This window comes from Prunus mume, linkage group LG2 (assembly GCF_029339155.1).
Source record: "Prunus mume cultivar Tortuosa linkage group LG2, ASM2933915v1, whole genome shotgun sequence".
In the NCBI taxonomy this organism is placed as follows: Eukaryota; Viridiplantae; Streptophyta; class Magnoliopsida; order Rosales; family Rosaceae; genus Prunus; species Prunus mume.
In genome coordinates this window covers 6,888,668-6,911,664 of record NC_142699.1, presented here as the reverse complement: position 1 = coordinate 6,911,664, position 22,997 = coordinate 6,888,668, and the positions used below count along the sequence as shown (strand labels likewise).

The 22,997-nt window shown below is 36.2% G+C and overlaps 3 protein-coding genes and 2 pseudogenes across 8 annotated transcripts; 2 read left to right on the top strand and 3 right to left on the bottom strand.

Moving 5' to 3' along the window:
* Positions 1-1,706: 1,706 nt before the first annotated feature.
* Positions 1,707-4,503, bottom strand: LOC103319940 (histone-lysine N-methyltransferase). 3 transcript variants are annotated; one of them, XM_089045561.1, is made up of 4 exons: positions 4,299-4,503; positions 3,774-3,842; positions 2,957-3,173; positions 1,707-2,100 (listed from the first exon to the last, which is right to left on the bottom strand). In XM_089045561.1, the coding sequence occupies exons 1-3, from the start codon at positions 4,464-4,466 to the stop codon at positions 2,979-2,981; spliced, it is 432 nt and encodes a 143-aa protein (XP_088901687.1). In that variant the 5' UTR covers positions 4,467-4,503; the 3' UTR covers positions 1,707-2,100; positions 2,957-2,978. The 3 variants fall into 3 exon arrangements, with proteins under 3 accessions (XP_088901687.1, XP_008219752.1, XP_008219751.1); XM_008221530.3 differs by having other exon boundaries at positions 1,707-2,147; positions 4,299-4,502; XM_008221529.3 differs by lacking the exon at positions 1,707-2,100 and having other exon boundaries at positions 2,797-3,173; positions 4,299-4,502.
* Positions 4,504-4,529: 26 nt separating this feature from the next.
* On the top strand, positions 4,530-6,622 carry LOC103319939 (uncharacterized; annotated as a pseudogene). Its single transcript, XR_016123924.1, has 3 exons — positions 4,530-4,665; positions 4,941-5,042; positions 6,152-6,622. The product of XR_016123924.1 is annotated as an uncharacterized LOC103319939 (transcript).
* LOC107880555 (uncharacterized) lies at positions 6,611-8,963 on the bottom strand (annotated as a pseudogene). Its single transcript, XR_016123923.1, has 6 exons — positions 8,559-8,963; positions 8,326-8,464; positions 8,062-8,163; positions 7,434-7,848; positions 7,229-7,322; positions 6,611-7,103 (listed from the first exon to the last, which is right to left on the bottom strand). The product of XR_016123923.1 is annotated as an uncharacterized LOC107880555 (transcript).
* Positions 8,964-9,115: 152 nt separating this feature from the next.
* Positions 9,116-15,296, bottom strand: LOC103319938 (Ribonuclease II/R family protein). 2 transcript variants are annotated; one of them, XM_008221527.2, is made up of 7 exons: positions 14,686-15,296; positions 13,595-14,004; positions 13,409-13,462; positions 13,216-13,284; positions 10,796-13,027; positions 10,201-10,272; positions 9,116-10,108 (listed from the first exon to the last, which is right to left on the bottom strand). In XM_008221527.2, the coding sequence occupies exons 1-7, from the start codon at positions 14,792-14,794 to the stop codon at positions 9,710-9,712; spliced, it is 3,345 nt and encodes a 1,114-aa protein (XP_008219749.2). In that variant the 5' UTR covers positions 14,795-15,296; the 3' UTR covers positions 9,116-9,709. The 2 variants fall into 2 exon arrangements, with proteins under 2 accessions (XP_008219749.2, XP_016647792.2); XM_016792306.2 differs by lacking the exon at positions 14,686-15,296 and adding an exon at positions 14,380-14,455.
* A 3,110-nt stretch (positions 15,297-18,406) lies between these two features.
* LOC103319937 (small ribosomal subunit protein uS7) lies at positions 18,407-19,749 on the top strand. Its single transcript, XM_008221526.2, has 4 exons — positions 18,407-18,625; positions 18,718-18,989; positions 19,111-19,314; positions 19,414-19,749. Exons 1-4 carry the CDS (start codon positions 18,509-18,511, stop codon positions 19,466-19,468), a joined length of 648 nt encoding a protein of 215 aa, XP_008219748.1. The 5' UTR covers positions 18,407-18,508; the 3' UTR covers positions 19,469-19,749.
* Positions 19,750-22,997: the final 3,248 nt, after the last annotated feature.

The following is a 22,997-nucleotide window of genomic DNA, read 5'->3' as shown; positions in this document are numbered from 1 at the left end:
TTGATTTGAAAATTATAATCACTAAATGTAAGAAAATTTTAGCGTTATTATTGAGCATAACTGGTGAATATTGCTTATATGTAAAATTCAAGCAAAATTCAATGAGAATAAAATGTGTACATTATAATGAGAGGTGTAAACTTGCAGAAATAAAAGTACTTTGTTAAGAAGCACTTATAAACATAAATTCCTACAAAAGCAATTTCAAACCGAATCTCGTTATTCTGTTCATTTTCTAATCTCATCATTTGTAAAAGTACAAGCAAACCCACATAGTTAATTTGCCCTCACCCACTGAAAAAAACGATGGCTGGTGTGAGTTCATAGGCTTTTAACAATTTCCATAATGTAAAGTTTGTTCATTTTACAATGCAATGAACTAGTGGTAGTTAATCAAAGCCAAAACCACTTTGGCCTTAATCAGTTTTTCACAAGTTTCAGCAATATGTGAAGATGAGCATGACATTTCACCAGCATGATGTAATGTTTCACTTTGACAACCTTACAATATCTGAAAATGTAACTCGTTGGTCCAATGTAGTACTTTAATTTGAAACCTAGACTTAAATCCAATCTTTAGCTGCGCATAGCTGAGAGACCAAGCAGTGGACCAAACAACAAACGTACAATTTTAAATTTGATACACGTGTATGCAACCAGAAGGTTGGATATAAACCCACAAAAGTTTTGAGACCTAGGAGTAGGTACGCAGGAGAGCTTCTGGGTCTCTTCCACGTGGAGCCATAGTTTATGCTCCTAGATAATTGTTGCATGTCATGGCCACTCCTTGAATTTATCTTCTTCTTTTTTAAATAAAAAAAACTTAATAAGAAGATTAAAGATGGAGGCAGGCAGTGACGCCACTGTGTGTGATTACTGATGGGTACTTAATTGTCTTGTTTAGCGATAATTAAGTAGTTGTTTATGTTTATGATTTTAAATTAGTTTCTAAATGGGGGTTTCAAAAGCACCAAATGGGTTTTATATTGAAAACAGACAGTGACTTTAATTAATTAAGAAGGTGCAAATTGCAGTGCTTTGGATTACAGATCGAACAGTGGGTTGTTGACAGCGTTGTCTTCTTTATCTTGTGATGCATGGTTAAATTTGGAAGTAAGTGAGGCTATATTGTCACCCACCATAATGCTGATTTCACCTTTCAATTAAATAGAAAATTCAGTACGATTTTATTCTCTTGTTGAAGTATTTAATAGCACAAGCTCTATATATCTTTATTTTTTTGTTCAACCAAAAACAAAAACTAATTCGAGTCTGGAATCAACCAAGGACAATGACTAATGTCCTTGGTTGTAGCATTGGTAATCTCGTTCACTCAAGGGTTGCCCTTGTGTTAGGAGCCAATTTCTCACATTGGAATATAAGCCGATTTTGTAGAGTGCAAGTTCTGGTTTCGCCACACAACCGGCCGGAAGACAATTTCTCACATTGGAATATAAGCCGATTTTGTAGAGTGCAAGTTCTGGTTTCGCCACACAACCGGCCAGATTCCACGGTAGAGATGATTTATAGAATGTGCATTAAGATGATTGATTTTATGCATGAGCATAATATCGAGTCAATGAATAATGATAGGTTAACGTGCTAGTGTTGATTAAGTGGGTAGTTACCCCAACTGGGTTTGAACCATTATAAGGTGGCCACTTTGTAATCTTAGTCTAGAGTGTCATGGACACCATAATACCATCTATTGAACATTCAAGAGTTTTATATCACTTCTTTCAAAATGACTACAATGGACATGAAGAACAATCTGTAGCTAGCTCAACCTCAATTCTAACATTTTCTCAATCCTTCACATTCTTTCAAGAAAATCAAAGACACGAACGAAGCCATTATTTACTTTCCTTTTAGTTTATCAAGTTACATTAACAATATTTCTTTCTGGTTTAAACAGATCTGGGAGAGTTAGGAAGTACAAGTGGTAATCTTTCTCAGCAACCACATGACGAGCAGCCGGTTTCTAAAACACACCTCCACACTACTCAACAATTTAAACAGATCTGGCTTCATACATGTTTACAGTCTTAGGCTTCAAACAGCAAGCACTCCCATTTAGTTTCTGGGACTAGAAGCAAGAGTCTACAGATTTGTCAACAATATTCAACTCAACACTGGAAAGTTAGGTCCTATGAAGACATCAAAAGCCAATAATGTCACAGCTTCGGATGATCAAATTCATCAATGCATATTGGAATCATTCAACTAATCAATAGCCAAGTCAATAAGATTACCAATGCTACATTATACTAGGGAGTTTATTGATGGAGCAATAGTAAATAAGAATACAAGAACCAAACCTACCTTTAAGACTTCTAACTTCTCAACTAAGAATATCAAGTTCATAAAAGGTTTTTATGAGCTTGATGATTCACAAATAATATCAAGAAAATAGGAATGAAGGATAGAGATTTGTTATCCTAGTGAGACCATGAACCCTGTGCTGGGAAAAATTCTACATGAAGATGTATACTCTACAGGTTTCTACTTGGAATAAATCTATAGACTGTAGAAACCAGAATTCTCAGTTTAACGAGCCGTTTTCAGAGAATAAGCAAGAGAGGGGTCCGTTCTTTATCCATAAAGATGCAAAGTCTTAATTGTATCATGCTGGTTCCTTTCTTACTCCCCTTAGATAATTAAAATATCATTTTCTTGTGCAAATGAAAAAACTATCAAAAGTTTATTCTGTTAAACATGCTTACAGTTACAGTTCTTGATATGGCATTTAGCATCCTCAGTCACAAGGGGTATTTTATAACTAAAGACAGAGGAAGATTTTTAAAAGGAGAAGCAGCCTGCACTCATGCGACAATAAGTCTTTGAATCTTGATCTAATATCTTTTACATTAAGAAACTTTTAAGTTCATACATTAAAGGGAGCGTCACAATTTTTAAGAGTTGGTATGTTCATTTCTTTTCCCTTAAACAAACTAACCTTGTCTTTTAGGAGACATAGATCATTTGACATTTTCATTGCCGATAAGTTTTCCCTCAGTTTTGTTTAGTGAGCCATGGACGACCCTTGCTGCTGCTATGGCAGAATCTGCCCTCTTGACAACTCCCTCAAGCTCTCCAACCTTCTCCGACAACAACACAACATTTGAGTTTGTTGACTGAACTAACTTGTTCGCAGTATCCAGAGCACTGCATAACTGGGATAATTTTAAAAAAATAGAAGAAAAAAAATCAGAATATATACAATATTTTAAAACTCGCAAGTTGGTAATTTCTTAACCCAAGCACAAAAATTTAGTGTTACTAAATGCTCTTCATAAATATTAAAAACCACTAATAAAATTTCAGAAGCTACCCACTGTATACATCAATCCACAGTGCACCTCAATCAACAAAACATTCACGATGCACCCAATGAAAATCAATATGTTGTTGTACCAAATAAAAAGTAATATGCTATCCTTCTAATTTTCTGTCCATACAACTTTGAAGGAATTGCCAAATAGATTATGGGGCCTTTTTCTGTGAGGAGTGATTGTCAAATACATTACAGGGGGTTTCTTTCTGAAATCGTATAGACAGTACGTGCATCCATGATCTGGTTGTTATATATATTTTTGTCAAGTTTTTACATCAATTTTGTATGGTGTTATGAGGTTTTTCTTTCTACATACCCAGTTATGTGAATGATAATTGTAATGCAATAGATTTTACCATAAGGGAAAACATAAATATGCTCATCCAAGCAGAATCTATATGTATGCATTTCATATTTTCTAATACGGATCATTCATCACCTTCAAAGTAAGAGCTGCCCATGAGTGGTCTGTACCTGCAAGCGCCTCGTTCAACTGCTCATAGTTCTCCTGAAGCAAACATGGTATATGGAATAAGGAACACTCCCATACAAATAAGAGAATGCAACACTATTTTTAAAATGCAGAAAACTGTTCTCTTTCAAAGCAGTTAGCAAAACCTTACAACAACATCATATACACCAACACTTTGGTGAAATTAACCAAATTTGCTCATAACCTCAAAAATCCAATTTCCATATTAAGTTATGCACTTTACCCATCTGCCTATTGAACACAATACATTTACAATAATCTGATAGCCATAGATAATTGAGTGAACAGTACTTGATGCATAACCAAAGGTCCTCAAGTCCAAATTAGTATTTATTATTTTCTCTTACTGGGTTTCCAAATTTCCAAAAAAAATGTGAAAAACCCACCTAATTCTCAAAAGGGTTTTCTGTCATGCAAATGAATTCAAATAAATGAGAATCAAACAAGCAATGAGATTGTGGAATAAGAAACCTGGAATAACTTGGTGAGGTCCAAGCTTGCAGTGGAGCTGGAAATAGGAGAAGATGAAGAGGGTTCATGTTGTTGTTGTGGTGGTGGTGGTGGTGAAGCATCTGATTCTCCCACATCGCTCAGCAGATCGCCTATGCATAGAAGAGGTCCTCCTACACCTCTCATCATCTTTCGATCCTCCTTCGATTTCACTCCTCTTCCTCTGTAACTCCATTATATCAGGTGGGCCGGAGTTTGGGCTTTCCTGCAATAGAGAAAGACCCGACCCGGCCCATGTAAGTAAGGAACCGAATCTCGGGGCACAAAATCAAAAGTTATACTCTGTGGACTCTGAAAGCTTCATCTTCTCGTCTCTGTGTCTGATCAGGTGAGCTTCAATTGCCGTACACTTCAATGGGTATCGATAAATTTTCAAACTTTAATCGCTATTTGTTTCCTTCTTTTTTGTTCTGCTTTTGTTTTGGGCTTTTACACTGTGTCTAGGGTTTTGGTCGCCCATGTCCAGCATATTAGTTTGATATTTTTGTGTTCATTTGAAACACTTTCACAATCAAAATCTTCTCCAGAGCTTCATGGTTTGATTATTTAGTAAAATGAGGAACAGAAGCTACAGTTTTTTAAACTGACAACAGAGTGAAACAGGATTGAGTTGGATTGCTTCTCATAAGCACAAAGTGTAGCTAAAAACAGAAGAATGGGAAGCCAAGAGCCTGTTAAGCACCTTGAGGATTGCTCAGTTTCCAAGTGAGTTTAGTCCTTCTTCCTTTACTTGTTTCCACTTTGTGCTTGAATCTTTACTATTTCTATGTTTGTGAAGTGTCACTGGTGCTCTCCAGATTTTTGAATTAATAAATTTCTTGTTTCAAATATCTTTACCATTTTAGAACTGTAGTGACTGTAATTCTTATTAAAGCATTGGGAATTCATTGGAAGTTTGTGGCCTTTTCTGGTTCTTAGTATGAATGAGATAAATGTTTGACAAAATGATCCTTATCATGTGTTCCATGATGACATTATGGGATTGGAAGCAATGACATATTTTGTTGGATGTGTTAAGCAGTTATAAGATAAGCTGAGGTTTAACATAAGATTGTTCTACCTGTGTGATCATACTTTGTTAAATTTTCATTTCCTGAGCTCTTGACGGTGCCATTTTTAAAGTGAGATGTACTTGTTTTCCAAATCATTGAACAGTAAGATAGATCAAAGCTTCTCTATTACAGATTTTGCCTATAGTCACTCGCATTTCTAACATTAACCAATGTTCTTAGTGTTATGAAGTGTTTTTCATCACATATCACGCATGGATCTTGGAACGGTTTACTCATTATAGTATTACATATTAGTGTTCCACATGTCAAAAAGAATATTATATAAATTGATGTTGAAAATAAATTAACAGATTTCTATACACAACTTGTTTTGACCTATCTACTGAAACTTGTTTTCACAATTGCCCTTCAATATCGAAGCTATCCGTAGTACTGTGCTGCTTTGTTCCTCATTTTTATGTTTGTTTATGGAAATTGAGGCTTCTCATTTTGATTGTTTATCTTGTCCCATGGATCCATGCTTTTTCATGAATGAGAAAAATGTTGAGGCATTCATTTATTAGCCCTCACTATTTTGTATATCTTATGAACAATTATGAATAAGATTTCTGGAATTTTGTTCATTCTGTCATATCATTGGGCTTAACTTCAGTACAGCATATCAAATTCATTACACAATAGGTTCATAAGCTCTTGCTCTTTATGGCTTTGTAAAGACAATCTTTCCCGGTTTCATCTTGTCCTGGTTTATTTTTTACCTTGAAGAGTAGTTTAAGTGATACTCTACATTATTATCTGCAGCGCGTTGGGCACTTGGGTATTTTCAGTAGCTGGGGCCTTGCTAGCAATTCCAGTAGGGATAAAAAAGAAATCTTTAGCGCCACTTGTGTTCTTTGGCACAACTGGTACCATGCTTGATATTATTATGGGAATCACTCAGTGTGAAAGAGAACATGCAGAACGCCAAAAGCAGCTCTTAGAAGCCCAACATTCTGCAACTGGATGCTTCTTTTGCTGAGACTGGAGCCGAGTCCTAGTCTTGTGCATATGGAGCAATAGGCCACATTCTTGGCTGCTATCATTTTCTCTTCAGATTGCTTTGCTGTTAAAGCTAAATCCCTTTCTGTAATGATGGCTCTTTGTTTCTGTTCTGAGCTTTCTTGTTTCATGGGTTAATAATCACTCAGAAGTTGTTAATTATGAATGAGTTCATGCTAGATCTCTCTCGGATGAAACTTCCTTATGAAAATTTCTTTCAAGTTGAGCAGAAAATTTATGACTTATGAACCTTAATTGTTACAGCATGAACATTAAATATTATCAGAAGATCATTTGGTTCTGAAGCATGGCATCTGCACAGAAACTACTTTCAAACCTCCCATTTTCCTTATCCAAACCAGCATTTACATTGACTTCGAATCTGAAAGGGCTGTTCTTTCCTTGCTGCAGCAGTGTTTTCAGAAGAATCAACCAAAGTCCCATAGAAGTCCATATTTTCCTGAAAACAGTGTTTTCCCTTTCCTTCCAAGCTCTTCTTACAAGAAACCAAGACACCTTTGTCGGCAGCAGCTTTAGGTTGCCCGATGCTTTTTGAATTATGTATGGGAATCTCTTTCAAATCAACTTCTCCAGCATGCTTTCTCCCCCTATAGCATGAATAGACTCTTTCAGCCTTGATGTTCCCAAACAAGAGCTCTGCAGCCTTGTTTCTGACCAGGAGTGGCGCATCATCCGATTCGTCCCATACATACAACTGCAGATGGATCAAGAGAAATAGCCATGCTTAACATGCATATAAAAATCAAGAATTCAGAAAAACAACCAGACTGAAACAAATCATGGTTGAAAGGTTAAACTAGAGGGAAAAAAAGTTCACACCATGAAGGGCTTGTATATGAGGCTTATGACATGAAGGCGGTTCAAGCTTTCTGAACAATAAAGTGCAACTCCATTCTGCTTAAACATGTTCTCACTGCAGGGAAATGCACCAAAGAATTCACCATTGACATTAATTCAGCAACCAAAATCACACATTGCCATGGTACCAAGGCATAAGAAATCTCAGATGCTCTGATATCCATACCTGTCCAGCTCCAAAGGGGAACCACAAAGCTCACAGCCTGTACAAATGAGATCTGTTGCTAAACCGCCATCTCCTGTTTTGTATAATCTCCTACTGACAAACATGCCTTCCTTGTCAAGTAACTCACATTCAGCAGGAGATGACAAGGTAAACGGCAGAAAAATTTCAGCAACGGATGCATAAAAGACGGCCTTGCAAGAATCGGGTAGGCGTGATAATTGCGAAAGTGAAAAACAGTCCTTAGGCTGTTTCCTCTCTTCCGGGAGCTTCCAGTTTCTTGAGAGTTGCCCCTTCTGCAGCTGACAGCCATGGAACTCATGAGTTGTGTTGCTCTTCTTCACCCATTCTACTACCTTTCTAAGCTTTTCTTTTGTTGCTATCCCAACTCTACACTCCTCTATCAAGTCATTGACACCTAAATATTAAAACAGCAACCTCTTACACTTTGGCCTCAAAAAGTTATGAGCATGTAACGTCTTTTGCCAGACAATCTAACATGTTATGTTGTCAGACTATCAATCAAGATTATTCTTTTTGTAAATTCTTTTCGTAAAAAGAAGATCCCGATTCACAACCTAACAAAATGTCGGACATTACACTCTTTCAGTGATTTGTAAAAATATTATACCTTTAGTAAGGATGGAATCATAAGGGTGAAGTAGACATTGTAAGGATGAGTAGTGGTGCGTTGTGGCCTCAACAACATCACCATATTTTGTTATCTTCACATCTGAAATCAAAATACCACCAAAAACAAATTAGACAGTATTAATTGACAAAGGCTAGAATCTATATATCAGAAAGAAAATTCAAATGTATAAGATTAATTGGATTTTGAAAAAAATAAAATAAAATAAAAAGATTAAAGTTTGCAAGTTGCAGCTTTACCCACTTTGTAACAAAACGACGTCGCCTGCTACCGCCATGGATGCCATTGGCTTCTGCCATAAGGATACGGAGAAGAACGGTCTCGTCTCATCTCCCACTTGGATATCCGTTCGGATTACCTCTCCGCCTTTTGACAACTTATACTTTGAGAAAATAAAATTCTTATTTTAAAAATATAAGAAAGAAAAAGAAAGGAAAGGAAATAGCAGACAAGAGAGTCCCAGAGAGATACGACACCTGAAGAGGAGTCGTTCTGTGGACGAAGACGACAAGCTGAACGTAATCGCCGACGTGAAGCGCCGCCCTGGACAAGTCGATGAGCGGTCCGTACCATCCGATAACTGACGCCATCTTCTTCTCTTTCTTAGATTTTCCCGCGAAAACTTTCGGCACCTGCTGTTTTTTTTTTTTTTTTTTAGTTTTGCGAAAGGCACCTACTGTTGGGCTGCGCAATTGGACATCTTAACTTTTCCTTAGAATAATATTTTTTTAAGACCAAAAATATTAATTTTCTAAGGTTCATAGTTTTATAATTCTTTTTTCCGAAAAATATTAATTTTCTAATATTCATAGTTATATAATTCTCTCTCTCGGAATAAATCTTAAAAGATTAATGGGATAATGAGATAGCATAGGGTTGGAGAACCGGATAGAAAAAGGATTCCAAGAAATTTTAAACTGAAAAACACACACATTTATCATGAAGAATATCAAATGTTTAGTTTAATGATCCTCCTCTCATTCAGAATAAATACTCAGAAAGAAAGAAAAATAATTCATTGCATAAACAAACATAAAAAAGTGTGTTACCTTTTTTCATTTGAGCACAAAGACAACATACATGCGATTCAACTGGGAGACTACCAGTCGTTTATGACAGACCAAACATATAGCTAATGTCTTACCACTAATCCTGGTCACCCAACGCCAAAAACTTTATTGGGCAGCAGTCCAGGAATATATAACACAAAAGAAAATTAAACCACAAATTCGGCTAAGAAACTCGGTGTCCAAGCGCCAGCCATGGGCGCATTTTAACCAAGTTACACTGGATGGAACTGGCCAACAAAAACAGGGGCCTCTTCCAGTAAAGCAGCTCTGTTAAAAACAGCTGCTATAAAGCCAATGCCACCACCACCACACACACAACCACCCACCCTTATCAACACCTCCCACAAAAACGTTTCGGCAGAAGACATATCCCATAGAGCATCAGCAGAGATTAAACTGTAAAATTATTATTTTCTTCTAAGACTCTATTCGGACTATACACTAGTTTCGTATCTACAACAGAGCCTGCCCATTGCCATAAAAAGCCCTGTTATCATTGATCTTTGTAAATTTCCATTCATTGCGAACAAGTGCGTCAACTGATTCAAAACCCCAATCTAGCAGAGATATGAGCTCATGTATAGCCTTGCCCCGATATCAATGGGTCCATCATCACCCCCAATTGCATGAAGTACTACAGAAATTGTTGAAAGAACACGCAGAGTCAGGGGGAAAACAAGAGGATCAATTTCACTCTCGTTAGAACTATGGGTGGCTACACCTACATCTTGGGCTGCAGCACCTTCATTAGTACTATTTCCAACTGCACCCAGTTCAGCTTTGAGGTCATAAGGTCTTATGACCAAGGCAACATCTTCAAGCGCCCTACATTTACCAGGACTACCTCTCCTGAGCGAGCGTCTGTTAGAACATAAAGTCAGCACTACTGTGGATGTAGCATCAAGCCATTCGACCATCAAGCCCTCAACTTCATCATAATATATTCGACGTTCAACCTGAAGGCATGTAGTAGGTGTAACAGTTAATTGCAAATGGATCCCCATACTACAGTCGCATAAAGATACAAAACAGTTAGAAAGCTACTTACAGCTAGCTTGTGGATATAAATGGACATGAATCTAGGTCCTAGACCCATTATTCTTGCTTCTGATAATAAAATCTGAAACCAGAAAAAAGACAACCCAAATATTAAACACAGAAAATATATATATACATACACACATATCCAATGTGTAAAGTGCAAAATGAGAGCACTCCAAAATGATCATAGGTCCACCTCTTTTACAAACCATTAGAACAAAGACAGAAGATTCAAGACAAGGATTGCTAAGAAGATGCTATAAGTCTCTTTAACACTAGATGCTAGGGAATCAGATGATGCCATGGTCACTATGAAACAACACAAATTGATACAAGATGGGAGCTCATCAGTTCATTTTGGCACATCAAATTATTTATAGAATCATCATTCTCTACCAGGTTACAGGTGATGAAATGAGAGCCACAAACTTGTGACACACTGCTCTTCAGCTAAATAGCAACGACGAAAATAGATTTACCATCTTAATAGGATTCAGGAAGATAGATTTACCATCTTACAAGCATCATTATCAGTCACATAATGCAGTATGATATCATTACAAACCAAGGAAGAGAAAGAAAGCTAAAATAAAATATCATACCTCTTTTTTCTTCAGCAGGGCCCACATGTAGAGCTTGTCACAAGCATCCTTGACGTGTCTACTGGCCAGCTTCCTCTCATTGCAATAAGCAGCAACATCAGTAAGCAATTCAGAGCAGGGAATTCTATGCTTCATTGATGCAGCTGATAACACTTCCCTACTTTCATAGGACTCAGCAGCATCTTTATCGAAATAAATACCAGTGAAACATTTCATTCTACATTCATCTCCCCTGTTAAAATTATTCAACATTCTCCGATGTTTCAACAATAACTCCTCAGCTTCTATAGCCGCGGCTAGTGTACGATGCACTACAATATCAGGATACCGACGTAGCGGTGAAGTGAAATGTGTGTACAGAGGAATTGCCAACCCATAGTGACCCCAATCATTTTCTTTGTCTTTCAATTCCCCACTACAAAAATAAGCAGCCAGTTGCATTGGCTTTGTAGCATAATTCATGAGAATATTGAACAGAATGCAATCATCCTTGAGCTTTTCCCTGATTTTCTCTAATGAAAGTTGGAACTGACCAGAAGAAGATGTATCCAATTCTAGACCATGCTTGGAACAAAATGCTTCAAATTCCCTGAGTTTGCGCAGGTTAGGTTCCGGGTGCCTCCGCAGTAATGCACTATCAGGAAAAGCTCTAGATATCACTTCAGCCACTGTTCTATTTGCTAAAAGCATAAACTCCTCCACAAGAAAATTTGATTCCTTCCGTTCAGAATGCATGCTATCATACGGAACTCCATATTCATCAAACAGAATAACAACTTTAGAACTCTCAAGCTGAAGAGCCCCATCACTAAACCTCCTCTCCTTCAAAATTCTGGAAATTTCGTGAAGATCTTTAACAGACCTAAGTACATCAAACCATTCAAAATGGCCATGCAACTGAGGACGACCATTTCCTAGAATGTCCACACTTTCCAAATTAAATTTCCCATCAATAATGTCTTGAGCATGTTCATAAGAAAGCTTGCAACATGATCTTATCACAGTGCGGCCAATCCATCGGTCAACAACATCCCCAGCATGATTCATGTCCACGAAAATTGAAAATGCAAGTCTCTCTACTCCTGGGTTAAGTGAACCAACATTCTCTGAAAGCAAAGGAGGTAGCATTGGTAATTTCCTCCGTGACATATACACACTTGTTGATCTAGATTGAGCTTCTTCATCTAAGGGTGTGCCAGGTAAAACAAAATGTGACACATCAGCAATGTGGATACCAACTCTGTAAATTCCATTGGATAATTTATCAACTGAGAGAGCATCATCTAGATCAGTGGCAGTAGAAGGGTCGATAGTAAATATGCACCAGTTTCGGAGATCCCTCCTAGTTTGGAATTCCTCCTGAGGCACCTCCCAGGGGAGATGAGGAAGGCAGGAAAGTGATTCAGGAGAAAACTCAGATGAATTAATTGCATTTTGAAATAAAATTGCTTCAATTTGGGGCTGTAATTCACATCCCCGCCCAAAAGCATTCAAGATGACAGCTTGGGGAGCAGAACTTTCTTCATCCCATTCATCAATACGTGCAGCAAACAACTCCATTTCAATTGTTTCATCACCATTCTCCAATCTTTTCTTGATTGAATCAGGAAGGTTTCTCACAAGGACCACCATTTTTGGAAATCTTGGGTCAATTGGGGTCATCTGGATGTGCTCATGGTTAGAAAATGACGAATTTTTGTTCTTTCTCATATCTTTTCTGCAAAACTCCCTGTAAGAAATCCACTGTTTAACATTAAGAAAACCAACAATAGCATCTCTACGAGGAGACCTTTCAACGATGGCAACAACCCTGCCAGTTGGTCGTTTGGAAGGGAATGAATTGATCATGGCACACAGCCTCTCTACTGAAAGTCTAACTTCATTCTGCTCATGAGAAGAACCTGCTTGTATAGAATCTGAAGGCAACGGGTACCTTCCAGCAACATGATCATAACTTGATTGTCCAATTGGCCCTGAATGAAAAGATTCACCCACAGATTCCTCAGGACGTGATCCCCTCTCAGGAAGCAGGCTACTCCGATCATTACCATACAAATAAACCTCATCTACCTTAGCTTTACCTTTGCAGTTATAACCTGCAATCACATTATTTTCTAGTTGAAAATTAAAATCATCCACTGATGCCGAATTGGTACAAGTTCCAGCTGACCCTTTCATCCTAGTCCATAACGGTAAGGGATCAACCTTAACCACCACAATGTCTCCTTCCACCTACATATAAGAAGTCAATACAAAGCAATTATGAACTGCACTCCCCACCGAAAAAAAAAAAAAAAAAAAAGGAATGTTACAATAACATTATAAGCCAGCTACTTGTGAGCATTCTATACCGAAAAGCAAACAAGCCAAAAGTTCTTCTAGTGAAGACACAGAATGTAAGAGATAAGAATTCCACTTACAGCTCTATTCTGCTCAGCAAGTCCACCAATGAGAACATCTGTTGGTACTCCATCAACTTTGCAATAGGCCTACCAGCACAGAGCACAGTATGCATATTATCCACCGAGGAAGTTATGAATGAGGAGCATTGAGAAATCTTAAGCCCACACTGCATCTCCATGTATAAGATGAGAAAGAAATAAGATCACAAACCTCATGTCTGTTGTGCGCATTGACTCTAAACAAAGCTTTAAAAGCTTCACCTTTCTGAAAAATAAGATAAAAATGAGTCACAGTAAGTACTTTCTTCAGCAACAGAGGTCCATTCACCTACAAATAGAATCATATACAACGAGCAAGCAGCACAGGAATCATGTCATTAAGACCTAATAAATTTACCTCTATAGCATCATTAGTAGCCTCCATAGACCAGTATGGAGTAAAATATTTTCTTCGAGCATAACCTTCAATGTGATGAGGAGGAAAATCCTTTCGTTTAAATATTCCAGGTGATTCTCCACAAGCCACTGATTCAGGACAAGAATTTGCAAACACTCTTCGACCAGGATCACATGGCAGAGAATGTTGATTTTCCAAACTTTGCACATCCTCAGGATTTTCTTGTTCATTGATGTGCATTGTTGGCAATGAACTGAAGGGAAAATTAGATGCTTTGTTCATTCCATGCTCATATGGAGGATGCAGGACAATCTGATGTTGCTTCAAGGGTATGGTTACATGATCAGACGTTCTTCCATTTCCCAAGCACTCAGAAACATCACTGCGTATTTCATTTGCTGAATTAGATGCTGCCATTAACAAGAGGGGAAAACCAAATATGAAAGTCAGCACCAATGAACACACAGAACAGAGAAAGTACACACACAAAATCAAATCATGACAGTGCATTATAGGAGCAAAAGAAACACCGCATTAAAAGGGTAAGAAAAGAGAAAAAACAAACCATAACAATATTCATAAAGATATTCACCATTAAGAACTATATGTAACTTATTCAGCATAATGACATCTTATTCACTAAGCGTACTAATAAATATGAAAAGAACAAAATAAGAAATTATGCTTTTTAAGCAAAAATATCTGAAAAATAATTGAACTTAGAATTCAGAGAGCATTAGATATCTCCATCAAAGTCCAAATTGATCCAATCAGGTAGTGATTACCTTAGAATTTGCAGGATAATCCCACTCCTTGACTAGGATTTAGATTACCCAGCAGCTAACCAGCACCAATAGGTTACTGACAGAAGCATAAACATAAAGAGACAAAAACACGAAAATACTAATACCCACATTAATCAATTTTTCTGTTTAAACCAAGTCAAGACTGAGTTTGTACCTTCAAAACTCAGTGACACAAAACTAGTAATTCAGAAATGAAACTTGCTCAGTGTGCTTACTGTATATCCGAAAACCAATGAAATAGGAGAGAAAAAAAAAGAAAAAAAAAAGGGAAATTAATCAAAGTACCTGAGGTGGAAGAGTTTTGTTTAGATCGGCGACGGCGCTGCTTCTTCTTCTTCTCCTTATCGCCATCTTCAACCCTGTCAACCACAGCTTGCACAACCGCGCCTTTCATAATTTCAAGAACAAAAAAAAACAAAAACCCAATCTCCGAAAGAACCCAGAAACGGAAAACAAAACGAAAGCAAATAAGAGTGAAAGGAAGCTTTGAAAAACACGAAAGAAGATCTTTTCAGAAAGATCTGAGATAGAATTTTGAGGCGTCTTCCGATTGGGAAAAAATATACGGAAGGAACCGCAAAGAGAGCGTGAGAGAGAAATTAAAGAAGTTAAAACCAAAATAATGAAACGGAAAAAAATGTGAAAAAAACGGAGAGGAATAAACAAACAAGAACAAGAAAAGGAGAGGGGGAGAGGGAGTTAGGGTTTTATAAGAAAGTGGAAAACACAGTGAGAGAGAGAGATTTTAGTGGTGGTGGAGAACAGGGGAGAGAGGTGGGGGAGAAAAGGACGTGATGATTGGTCGGCTAAGCTAAGAAGACATGAGGCGCCGACTTTCGATTCCTTTGTCTTTCCCTGTTCTCTCTCTCTCTCTCTCCCCCCTCTTCTTTCTTTGCCTTTTGCTTTTCTTTTCTTCTCTTTATCGCTTCCTTTTCTTCGCTTTTGGTTTTTTTGGAAAATTTTCTAATTAAAAAGAAGGATTACATTTTTTTGGGTCAATAAAAGAGAATGATGACATTTGACACATGTTTGTGTTATGGTTGAGTGGTAAAAGAACACATTTTTAGTATGTGTGAGATTTTCTTAATAAGTATTTTATATTAAGAGTTAGTTACAGACTTCTAATTTTAGGCGTTGGATTGTATTCATTAAATATGTTGGTAATCTATTAGACGTAATCCAATGGCCAAGATTAGAAGTATGTAATCAATCCTTAATTTAAATACTTATTGGAAAATGCCCCCTTAGTATGAAGTCACAAGGGTGGATCCATGAAGAGGCTCCTAGTGTTTGCACTTTAGTCTTTATTGTACAACAAAATCCGCTACAATTAAATATTAGCCCACTTATCTTTTAGAATTCAGTCTATTTTAACTACCCAAATCTTTATTTTTTTCTTCTATCCACTAAATCCTACCATGTTTTCTATAAATATACATATGTATATAATCCTACCCTATAATATTAATTAGCCCAAAAATTTGTGGTTATAAAAGATCTCCCAAAAACAAAAATTGCCCACATCTATAAAAATTCCTTGGGTGTGCCATTGTATGTGGTAGAATGGTTATAAATAAAATTATTAAAATATAAAATAATAAAAAAAAGGTTTTGTAATTCAAATATAAAAAGTATCAGTTGTTGGGTAAAGATGAGTAGAATCATTATTAGTGGAAGAATTCACTTAAGATTCGATATGAAAATACAAAAATGTAAATAATAAAAATAAAATTGTTAAGTATTTGGGCAATTTCATCAAAATATCATATGAAATTTGAACTTATTTCGACTGCGATCACAAAAGCTTTTGAAAATATATATTATTTTGTTACATCTCACGTACTTGGTCATAGTTTGTGCTTAGTCGTTAGACATTCAGTATGCCTAAGTGATATGTGTGTATCTTGTTATTGGCTATATATATACATATGAAGTAGTATGATTTAGAAAAAAGTTCAAATGCAATAGATCGTCCGATGTAGGAAGCACAACACAAAATATACTTATGTTACATTGCAATTTGGTGACGGTGGTCAAATTATTATGAGAAACGGCATATTTCAACTTGAGATCTCGACCATTGTCGTCCCAAAAGACAGACCCATGAGGCAATCACTCAAGGAGTGCCAAAATTCTATCGCTTTTTTATTTATTTAACTTTTTTCAAAAAAAAATTTGTGATCTAATAAAATTCTATCATTTTTCTAAAAAAAAAAAAAAAAAAAAGGAGTGCTACAAAAAAAAATTATATATTTCATTACATTATTAAACCATTGAGGCAAAAGACTCATTAATTTAGTGGTTTGAAGCAATTGCTCATGCAAAAAAAATATTGGGTTTGAGTTTTAGTACTCGTGTAGTGTGTGTGAGTTTAGTTTGGTGATCCTCGGTTCAAATCCCCACAGTACCCATGAAGGTTAGTGATCTTCCAACAAATCATTTTGCCCATAATATAATTTTTTTTTCAACAATTATATATCATGAGATTTGAGTACTCCTGACTTCCTCCAATAAAGTAGAAATCAATGTGAACAAATATAATAACGTAAAATTATATTTTATTATTTAAGGCGATGCTAGAAATCAATTACTCTCTCAAATTATGTAATTCCATGCGTGAGAGTGGGATAGCCTTTCATTGTCCCCCATTTACACCTATTAACTAGCTTACCTAGCTCATTGCCCCTTATCTCGAAAGACTTGTTTAGTGCCACTGCCACTTTTGTTGAGGAAAATTCATGAGATCATGCCACACATCTAGAGATATGTTGGAGCAAAATCATCTATATTACTAATTTACTATTAGGATGCTTCTTTTACCAAATTCATCATCAATTATGCATATGGTTCAAACAATACTTTGCTAGGGCACAAACAATCATGAGTTTCTTTGACATGATAGCATAAATAAGTATATGGAGATATTTTGAATTTTGTCCTAAGAATATACTTTGTCCTTCTTTTTAAATGAAGACACTGATTGCATCCTTACCTAAAACAATGTCTTTATCCTTAATTAGTTACGAGGTTTCTTAGGTGAACTTCCATAATGATTATTGTCGAAACATAACTAGCAGAATAATTTGAAATTCTACACACACATGTAAAATTGTGATTGTCAAACAAATATTTTCGTTTAATGAATGTCATTTTACCGTGGGTTGAATCCTTTGTCACTCATACTGTTCTATCTACTTCTGGTCAAGATCTATTTGATTGCTTAAAAGAAAAGGAAATAAAAATGAGACAAGACAACTACTTAAACCAAACTTCGTTTTGTACTTTTAAATAATTAACACAAAAGAAGATAAAAGATTGTCTATCTTGGTGTTTGAAGATACCAGCAAGATTAGTGCTAAAATTGATAAAAATGATGTGTGGTCAAATCAGTAGTGCAGCGCAATGCTTGCAGCTAATAGGTTAGGCAAGTATGATATGAAGGGGGGAGCATAGGGGACGGATGCACCCCCATCAATTACGAATGTTGCAAAATCTCATCTTTCTGAAATTTTATTCAATTATTTTTGGTTTTATTTTACTCTTACATTGACCTACCCCTCTATAATTGATTTGTGAGTCAAAATATGTTGGTATTTGTCCAATTTCATAAGTCAAGTCACAACATTTATAAATTCACTTAGTAATAATAACGTTCACGTAATTAATCTAATTTAAATGGCAATGATGTTTAATTCAGTGAAAAATGGACCTTTACTTACGACTGGTATATTCAACCTCATGCATTACATGTGTGAGTGCCCCTCCCCCTTTTTTAACTGTGGGGAAAGAAAAAAACTTTAAATAGTCCAAAAACATTTATCATGTGTTCGTATAATCAACAAAAAATAAAGGCCATAAGGCTCTTATACGTATACAAGTTTCAATTGGGTCCAATGACAAACAAAAAGAAAATATGTAATTGGGTCAAATTAGGCCCAACCACATGACTTCACCCATTTACCCAAAAGATCATTCGGCCACATTTCCCTATTTCTAAGCTCTAACCCTAGCCCCAGAGATTTCATTTTGCATCTAAATCCTTCAGCCGCTTCGCCTCTCTCCATCTCCTCAGCGCCGCACCCTCCTCTCCTCTCTGATCCTCTTCGCAATGGCTGCTGTTGAACCTCCTGTTCCGGCTCCAGTTCCGGCTCCTGCTGCAGTAGAACCTACTTTGCCTCACCACGACGTCAAGCTCTTCAACCGCTGGAGCTTCGACGACGTCCAGGTTCTGATTAATATTATCATTGTTAGTTGATTTTCATACATGCCTACAATCTGTTTGATTTATTGCCTGTTCGGACTCGAATTCGTTTTCAGGTGAGTGACATCTCCCTGGCCGATTACGTTGGAGTGGTGCCAGCGAAACACGCCACTTATGTGCCTCACACTGCTGGGAGGTACTCAGTGAAGCGATTCAGGAAGGCCCAGTGCCCCATTGTTGAGAGGCTTACGAACTCTCTTATGATGCACGGAAGAAACAACGGGAAGAAGCTCATGGCTGTCAGGATTATTAGGCACGCCATGGAAATCATCCATTTGCTCACTGACCTCAACCCAATCCAAGTCATTGTTGATGCTGTTGTTAATAGGTCTGTAGGTGGATGTCAATATGTTAATAGTTATTTTGTTTATATATTTTTTTTTCTGGGTTAATTTCATATTAACTTACGCTGCTTTCTGATTACGTTATGGGCTTTTTGTGTTAATCAGTGGTCCTCGTGAAGATGCCACTCGTATTGGGTCTGCTGGAGTTGTTAGGCGTCAGGCTGTGGATATCTCACCTTTGAGACGTGTTAACCAGGCAATCTATTTGCTTACAACCGGTGCTCGTGAGTCAGCTTTCAGGAACATCAAAACCATTGCTGAATGCTTGGCTGATGAACTGATTAATGCTGCAAAGGGTTCCTCTAACAGGTACTGATCATGGGTTGCTCGTTTATTTTCAAGGCTAGTTTATTTTTTGTTATCTTCAGTTTGATTAAATTTGATTTATTTTCTTCTGTTTATCTGTAGCTATGCTATCAAGAAGAAGGACGAGATTGAAAGAGTTGCTAAGGCTAACCGTTAAGAGGCTGCAGGAAATGGTGATGCAACAAGGGGAAAGTTTTGTTTGCATTGGTTTATTTACTCTTTTGTTTGGAAACTTTCTGTTTTATAGTTGAACATGTTAGATTTTTATGTCGTATCAGTACCGAATTAGATCAGTCATCCATTTAGTTTGGATCCTAAAATCTTATGTGGTTGAATGTTTTTGGTGACTTAAATTTTGTTTCAGTTATGTTTCATTTCAGAAGTGGAATTGTTGTCTTTCTTTTAGTTTGAAATCTACAATTACCTATTACCCCTCAATTGCTTTTTTAATGTTTCTTCTGTTTACAAATTCTTTAGTTCGATTGTTTCATCATACTAGACTGATGCCCTGTGTCTCAATCTTGCATTTTTTTTTTATAATCACTTGCATCTGAAGAAGTGATCTGCTGCTGGCATGACGGATTGCTGCTACAGGTTTGTATTGTTAATGCTGTGGTGCTCTGGTAGTTAATCATACTAATTGTAATCAAGTCTGGTAGTTAATTATTCATTCATACTAGGCTAGTGAAAGTACTAAATTGGTGATTAGGGTATGATCACTAGAGGTAATAGAAGTTTTCTGGGTAACAGTACAATCACTAGTATAAATGTTATACTTCGAATGCAGAAATTCAATAATCAGTCAATTTCATATCTTTAGTTGGAGTACCCATTTAATCCAAATAAAAAAGTTGGGTCGACTGCAGCTTTATTTACAGAGTACTGCTGTTACTAGTCTTTGCTAGATGTTTGTGTGCCTTTAGATCCTCGTATAAGTTAAATGGGAAATGATTTTGTTTGGTTAAACTTTAGTGTTGTAAGAGCAAAACCAAGTGGTCGAAGTTGAAGCATTGTTTTTCTTCTTTATAGTTCCTACTATCATTTTCTCATCTCCTAAGTTTCTGCTGTTGAAATATAATTCAGATATGATAGTGTTGTAACATTGCCGTGTTATTTTGAAAAATGATACCTTTATAACAACTCTATGGAAATGTAACATTTTTGATATTGACTGACCTGATTGGATATTCTTGATTGTGTGGAGCGATTCCAAATACAGAAAAATAGATAACATTTTATCCTAATACTTATTGTATAAAGTTATTTCAAATACATTGTTTCTTAGTTTTTGTAGTAAATTTAGCATTTTAGTAAAATCCAAATCATGTTTCTCAAAACTCTCCATTCAAATGGAGCTTTGTATATATTTTTTCTGGTGTGGACAGTGTGGCATACTCTTATATACGATGAATGTGCAGCTAGGAGAGCAGCTACTTCTGAACTTTCTAACTTCAGCTAGCTGACTGGATTACTACTGGCTTTCATGTATTTTGGAGAGATTCCAACTGAAGAAGAGAGTGAGAGCTGGAAATCTGCAAATTTTTAAATTTTATTTATTTATTTAAGGAATAGATTATGTGAAGTTTGGGGTTTTTTGGTCCAAAGAAAAAGAAGTTTGGGTTTATACGTGCGCCTGCGGGTGATTGGCCCATGTGGGCCGTTAGAGTCATTAATGGTGAGGGCCTTATTTAAGGTGATGAAGTCGTATATTTTAATTGTTAAATTAAACTAATTAATTTGATCAAATGATTAAGAGATATGGTCTCATCTAATGGCTTTATAAGACCCTTAATATAGAATTTTACATGTCCATTGAGCGACATTTTTTCTTTCTTTCTTCTTTTTAAAAATAAATAATAAAAAAGTAAATTTAAATTTAAAATAAATTTGTGCTTTTTAGAGTATTTGATGGTAGTGGAAACACAACATAAATTTCTCCCAAAAAGGGGGGAAAATGAAACTAAAGAGAGTATTCATATAATTGATCTCTTGTTTAACAATTTAGCTAATCTGAAGCTGTATAGCTATTTTATGATTTATCACCTATAAACATAAATATAATACAGGGTGACGAGAATGAAGGTAGGTTCACCTCACAATGTTGTAAGTGAAGTCGCAATCTAATTATTCAACATCTAATAAACCAATATATCTTTCTTCTTTTTCGTACATATAATATTGTGAATTTGACAGCTCCTCCCAACAGCAAATCTTTAAAATATAAATACGATCCAACTTGTCATATGAGGTTGACTATCACAAAATGTCGGTATTATAGTGACTGTCACTAGCATTCCTCTACGAATAATTCAATAGAAAAAATAATAATGTTGAAAGAGTCGACAAGAATAATTCAATAGAAAAAAATAATAATATTGAAAGAGTCGCCTTTTGTCGCCTTTGTCGATTTAGTCGGTAACTAATTTATTACGTTATAATGATTAATTTAATGGTTCTCTTGGTCCAGTTTGTCAAGCTAATTAACCTAAATATTAAACCAGCAACTTCATAACGTCAACAATGACAAATTAAGAGACCGCCAAAATTGAAGCTATGCGGCTGCAATGCCTTTGTATGTCCAGGTCAAATCTGATTAATTTTTGTTCTCTAATTATTGTAGTTATCATAAATATGTCTACTTGGACTACCAAAATAAGCATATGCATGTGGAGAATGGGGAGCAGCTATTTTATTTGCTTGTAGAAATCAGAAAAATTATGCAAAATTACTGTAGCAAGCACAAGCGCTTTGGGAACTTTGGCTTCTTCCAAATCTATGGAATATCAATATAATTATATATGGCCATAACAAAATATTAAATATAGGCTGATTAGAAATGGGTTATAGGCTAATAGGCTGATTAGCACTGGGAGTTAGGCTAACTAATTATTATCAAGTCAATGATTGAACAAAGGGGGCATGCTCATGTGGATCAATGGGTTAGGTTTGCATGGTTGTCACCCGGATTTCATGGAGATCAGAATAATTGAAGGCTAAAATGAATCTCCAGAAACATGATACACTAACACTTACTGACTTACAGCTATACATATATACAAATTTGAACCGCATACTATATTCTCGTGATCAATTTTAACTGTTGATGCATTACAAACTCGCGCTTGCGCGCTTACGCCACCAATCTTAGCATTACTCTAAAAACTTTCAGCAGCATATAGCAGTCAGCGAAGGCTGGATTGAATGTGACTTGCCAACCATCCCTTTGGAAGACTTGCACATCAAATTAAAGGAACAAGGCTTACATCAGTTTTGCACATGTATGATGTATGTTTGCTAAAAAATGACAAACAATAAAGGGAAAGGTTCAAACATGATGTGCCTTATTGCTATAATCGGATGACATCAAGTTCACTTCTAAGGTACATTGCATTTGTTCACATGTCCAAATGATGATCACATTCAGCAAAATTATGAGTACAAACCTGTTACGATATAACGTTCAAATTTCATATAAATGAATTAGCAGTCCATTACTACCAAGATCGATATTGTCTTCATCTTAACTATATGCGTAGTTCATCAGATGTAAGGTTTCATCAAAAAGAAGGTAAAGAAAGAGCTTATCTTGTTTAATTCAAATATCATGTTGACTTGAAGACATGATGCCTTGCTTGTTAGTCGTTAACCTTTTCTTTTCAATAATATATCCAAAAATAGAACCCTTG